Raw genomic sequence first — 6,245 nt, forward strand, 5'->3', positions numbered from 1 at the left:
CTCAAGAATAGTTCATATTTCCAACTTAATTTCTTAAATTTTTCTGTCCAACCTTCAAGGGTAAACAATAGTCCATCTTTTCACATCTTTGACATTTATATACATTGAATAATATTACAAATATCCAATATATCAATTGTAATAATTAAAATCTTCATTTTACCTTGCTTATATCAAATAACATTATTAAAATTACACCTATAACTTATCCAAAATATATCTATTATAACAATTAAATTCTAATTAGCCATATAACAACATTACATCCATCTCTTAAATATAATATTTAATCCAAATTCCTAAATTTTACTATCTATCCTCCAAAATTAAACAATATTCCATCTTCCTATTCCTTTATACCTGAAATATATCAAATAGTACCCCTAAAATTACACATTTATATCCAAAATAAATCATTTACAAAAATTAACCATAATCATATATAATAGAATTAAACATTCTCCCTCCCTTTCTTCTGTCTTACACATTTTCCACCATCTATTCACCATTCAACTTAACATCTATTAATAAAGAATTCCCAATCTTTAATACATTAGTGTAGAAATCTCGTGCTTTACAAACTGTATTGAGAAAATACTTTCTTCCTTTATAATTCAGTTAAACCAGCTGGAACCTCCCATCTAAAATATATCTGATGTTTCTTAAGCTCATCCACTAAAAAGGCAAATTCTTTTCTCTTTCTTAACATTTTAGGAGGAATTTCCTTCATCATTATTATATCTTGTCCTAATATTTGAAATTTACTTTTATAAAATGCTTGCACCGGAAGCTCCTTTAATGGCATTTCTTGAAAAAGCAGCATCAGTTCTTGAACTTCCAAAAGAGCTGGTTAGATATCAGACCGACTTTCATTTCTGTTTGTTTTGCTGTTATAATATAGGTACTACTGGTATTTACATAATTTTGTTAATGAACATGAAGTATTTTAGTGGGAGATTGATATGGGACTTAGGAATATAAAGTAGGTTGTAGATTTCTTAGAAGAATATGGTAATTTGCAGTAGATCAGAGAAGGAAGTTCTAAATACATTCATAATTCTTTAATTCTTTGTGTTTCTTTTGCACCAGGCTCTGGATGGTGAAACTTGATATTCTAGTACCAAATATCACTCCTATAAGCCTGTTTCTTCTCTATGATATATGCAGTATATTTTCCTTAATTGTTTGGCCTAAGGGCTAAAAACTTATTTCTGTTAATAAAAGTGGAAGTTCTCAACAATTGCTTGTGATCTAGATATTTATCATACTTCTAATCCTTACATGGGACTTTAGATCAGTGTTAATGGTATTCAAGCACTATAGATATGAAATTATCTGTTGCTGAAATCAATGCAAGGCTAGTTCCCTGCTAACTAGAAAAGCTGGTGCGGTTGCATTCACGTTGAACTCACAGTACTATTACATTTCTGTTTTATTAGATCTTCCTTCATAAAGTTATATAAAGGTCTAGCCACTCAGTGTCCCAGCAGCGGACAAGCAGCATCTCCAACACCAAGTGCAACTTCCTTTCACAATAGTGGAATCCATTCTGAAGAGACAGTCCATCTATTCCCATCAACCTCCGTTTCTGGAACAACTGCTATGTGAGTACAAAGGTAGCATCAGAAGATACTAATTCAGGAATACACATTATAGCATAATCTTTAGCTTCTTTATTCTTTTTCTTGTCTATTATGTTTTGCAAACTTTTTGGTGCAATATATTTTACAAATCTTTCAGATTTTGTTCACATAGTTAATGCAATCTAAGATAGTAAAAAGAAAGGTACATTATTCTCCAAATACTTGTGAATTATTTGTATTAGAAAATAAATATTAGCAAGTTGCTTGGGGGGGGGGAAGCACTTAATTTACTCGAATGGCAAGGGGCTCCCACAAAATTGGTAACCCAATCATCCAAAGTGGAGCTTTCATCTCTGTTGTGTGATGCTTGTGTATATTGTTGTGTCAAAAATAAATAAATAAATAAATAAATAAATAAAATAAAAAATAAAATAAATAAAAAATAAAAGGGGAAAGGGGAAAGGCTGTGTTTGCTTAATCTTGTTACCTGTATTCTCTTGCCTCTCTTTTAAGGCATTTGATGTCACACATAAAAAAAGGTCAACAAGAAATGGCAAACATCCCAGGGAAACCATGTGAGTGGGAAGTTGATGGAAGAAAGCATGGCAGACCAGAGAGTGCTTTAATTCCATCTCAGTTCAATGAGGAGGACTTGAAGGCTCTGGCGGCTTCTCTGCAGCCTGTTCCCGATACAGAGTTCAATGCTGCTTCATCGGATATGAAAGAAAACCCAGAGAAGTCTCACAAAGCTACTGTGGAGCTTCTGCAAGACAGCCGAAGCTTTACTCCTGATTTTGAAGATTTTGAATACCAAGGGAATACATATTCCATCCCTGGGCTCTATGAGAAAGAACCTCTGGCTATCCTACAGACTTGCTCACCAGCCTCTTCTGAATCGAGCATTGACATCTGCTTCTTGCGACCTGTGAACTTCACAAAGGAACCAGAGAAGGCACAACGCACTTTACAACCGCTTCCCAAGAGCAGTGATCTAGAGCACATGGGTAGCAGCACCTCCAAGCGTGAGGCTTTTCGGAGCAAGGGCAAACAACTGAGTCAGTCCTTGAAGGAGTTTCCCCGGAGTGGGTCTGAAGGCATCAGCACAAGGCTATATAGTACAAGGAGCAGCAGTGGGAGTCGGCTGTCCAACTTGCAGGAGAGAGGCTTCCAGCCCCATGAGGCCTCTGCCACCTCCAGGAGCTCCCATTGGAACTACTTTCCTCCACAGCGAGGAGTGGGTGAAAAGCAAAGCTTTGTAGAAGTAAGGAGAGCAAAAGGCCAGGGCAAACCCACTTCCCACCAGGGTCTGAGAAACACGTAAGCGGGCTACTGACTCAAAGGCAAAGACGGGAGGGGTCAGGGCTGTGTCCCACAGAGATATCATTCGGTTTGTGCCTTTTGGCTAGTAGTTGCATGAACCCTGTGTATGGAGTACTAGTTGAAAGCACTCTCCAGAGTATCTTCCTGCCTCTGTCTAGATCAGAAGCATCCAACCATAACAACTTAAGGACTTCAACCCCCAGAACAACACGTCTTCCCCATGCTGGTTGGGGAATTCTAGGAATTGAAGTCCACATATCTTAAGGTTGGACACCCATTTTCTGGATGATTATGCTCCAGTTTATTTCGAAATGATGCCAAATTAAAGAATGTTTCTAATTCCTTGAATGGTCTAGAGTAGACAGTAATGGAGGGAGTACTTCACACAACACCCTTATACATGGTAAACTGTGGTTTATAGACAGTAATGGCGGGAGTACTTCACACAACACCCTTATACATGGTAAACTGTGGTTTAGTGATTTAATCTAATAGTTTGCATCTTCATGACAAAGTTAACCACGATTGAATGCATATAGTACAAGATGAGAAAATATGATTGGCTAATTTCTATCTGTGTGTCTTGAATACAGACTAGGACACCATGACAACCCAGAATTAGCATTAATAAGAATTGAGAAAGCTGCAAATTAGTTGTACTGTTCTATTTTACGTAGGCTCTTTTAAGGATTCACTGCTTTAAGATTGACCTTAGTCTGTTACAAACGTCAGCCATGTCTTGACAAAATCATTTGCCTTAGCTTAGATCAGGTCTTCAACTTTGGCAGCTTTAAGACTTGTAGACTTCAACTCCCAGAGTTCTCAATTCCCAGAATTCTCTGGCCTGCAAGTCTTAAAGCTGCCAGGGTTGAAGACCTCTGACTTAGATGCTCCTTGCTACTGAGCCAGATGTTTACTGTGACATTGAGGTGAGCCTTTCTAAACCAGATGATTAGATTATAAAGACAAATAGTTAACAGTAGTAACTATTATTAACTATCATGGAACTATTATTAATAATAACTCCAAGGTTGTGCAGGCTTTAGGAGAATATGTGTGCAGACAGATACACCTGATTCCTGCCTGTTTTCCTGCTAGAAATGCAGGAAGCAGTCTTGTAGAGAGAGGATAAACTTTGCTGCTCTTGATGAAACAGACTTTTGAGAAACAATTCCTAGTCTTTAACCTGGATTTGGTTCCTATGACCTCTTTTAGGAACATTGACACACTAGTGTCAGACTGTTTTTCAGCCCATCTTATCCAAATCCTCAAATATTGGTTTCTTGTGATGTGTAGCAGTCTTCATTGTGCCAAGTGGGCTCCTGGGAACTGTGATTTGCCAGCATTTATAGAGTAAAAGGTTTCCTACTATTACTTCATAAGCTTCAAAACAAACATTAAAGGTTTCTACAGAGGTTTATTTTCTCAACTGCTTTTGTTCTACTGAATGAGAATATTTTTTCCCTTTTTTAGGATATGCATTTAGAGGATATCCGATTCTCTTGCAGAGATGACAATGAACAAACATCTTTCAGCAGTCATCCACCACGGCAAGAACAAAAGAGAGGCTTTCGCAGTTCCTTTCGCAATTTTTTCAAAAAGAAATGAGTTATTCAAAGAAAAATATATTTATCAACATTTATTTACTCCTGTTATGCTGAAGGGCTACCTAGCATTGCATTAACATTCATGCTAGTTTATTGGTTCTGAATTGTTAAATGCAAAACCTTAAGAGAATTGTGGGCTGTCACAACTTTTGGCAACTAAACTTCAGGCAGGATTTACCTTGCATGCTATACAAGAGCTACAGTGTGTAAAAGTGCATGTTTTACAGATTTGGTTCTATATTATCTTTAAATCAAGCATTCAAGATGGTTATTCAGTGCTCCTATATGAACTGGTTCCATAGGAAACTTTCCATGTCTCCAAATATTCATCAGCTCATCAATGGACATCTCCTTCCAGTATCCATTTTTAATAGTGTGGAAAAGCGTAGCATAATTTTTGATTGATTTATCTCTAAAAGAGCAGTTCGCCTCTTAAAGAGTAGCTTAAGATAACATTTAACCATTTTACCCAGAATATCTATAATAGGAATGTTTATAATTTATTTAAGTGATCTAGAAATAAAAAGTATCTAGATCACAAGATTCTAAACCAAATAATTAGGTTTTTTTCCCCTAAACAGGAAAATGGTGCTAGACTTATATATACATTTTAAATTGGTATAGATTACATTTTACTTCAAAGTATGTTTTAGGTGATTATTGCTTGCCTTTTGCTTCAAATGAAATTGGCCCTAAAATACATGGCTCATTTGGTCAGCAAATTCAACTGAGTAATGTTTGTGTGATTGTCTCATTATTAGTCTTTTATAACTTAAAGACTAATAATGAGACAAAAATCAAACCACCTAATCATGATTGAATACTTATACAATGGATAGTGAAAGCTGGAGTTGTTTAAAAAAGTGGGAAATATGGAAAAAACAGTTCAATATCTTTTTGGAGCTAATAACCAATAATATATTCACCAGAAACATTTAATCAGGAAGAGGTAATTTGCTGCTCATCCCATTGGGCTGTGGCCTGGGGACCCCTGATTTAGTTCACCTATATAACGTATGCATTCTCACATGATGCTAAAACACAGTGATTATTTGCTTTTGGCTTAGCCAATTGTGATGTGCGAATGTACTAATAAGTTGTAACATTCTATACCCATTCTAATATTATACTCTTTATTAAACAACACTATAAGTTGAATAAAAAAAATACAGGTAGTCCTTGATTCACAACAGTTCATTTAGTGACCATTCAAAGTTATAACGCCATTGAAATAAGTGACTTATGACCATTTTTCACGTGACCTTTGCAGCATTCCTGGGGTCATGTGATCAAAATTCAGATGTTTGGCAATTGACACATATTTACACCGGTTGCAGTGTTCCAGGGTCATGTGATCACCTTTTGCGACTTCCTGACAAGTCAATGGGAAAGTCAAATTCATTTAACAACTGTGTTACTAACTTTACAACTGCAGTAATTCACTTAACACTGTGGCAAGAAAGGTCATAAAATGGAGCAAAATTCACTTAACAAATGTCTCACTTAGCAACAGAAATCTTGGGCTCAATTGTCATAAGTCGAGGACCACCTGTATGGTAGCTCGACAAATCCAAATTATCATATATAGAGAAATATAGCACTTATGGAATATGTAAGGCCTTTTTATTTAAGAGCAGATCTCTTGAGTGCCAAAAAATAACAGCCATTATTAATTTTTAGTTTAAATGCAATCTGAATACCATTGCAGACATAGCATACAAAACACCTATAGACA

At 36.0% G+C, this 6,245-nt stretch overlaps 1 protein-coding gene across 1 annotated transcript in view; it reads left to right on the forward strand.

Annotated features, from left to right (window-relative positions):
* ARHGEF33 (Rho guanine nucleotide exchange factor 33) overlaps positions 1-5,902 on the forward strand; it is a 35,389-nt gene extending 29,487 nt beyond the window's left edge. The window contains exons 13-15 of the mRNA XM_058165052.1: positions 1,440-1,604; positions 2,097-2,844; positions 4,377-5,902. Coding sequence (XP_058021035.1) covers positions 1,440-1,604; positions 2,097-2,844; positions 4,377-4,511 — 1,048 coding nt within the window. The 3' untranslated portion in view covers positions 4,512-5,902. The remainder of the gene's footprint in view (positions 1-1,439; positions 1,605-2,096; positions 2,845-4,376) is intronic.
* The last annotated feature ends 343 nt before the right edge of the window (positions 5,903-6,245 follow it).

The sequence above is a fragment of the Ahaetulla prasina genome, chromosome 1 (genome assembly GCF_028640845.1).
Source record: "Ahaetulla prasina isolate Xishuangbanna chromosome 1, ASM2864084v1, whole genome shotgun sequence".
Classification (NCBI taxonomy): Eukaryota; Metazoa; Chordata; class Lepidosauria; order Squamata; family Colubridae; genus Ahaetulla; species Ahaetulla prasina.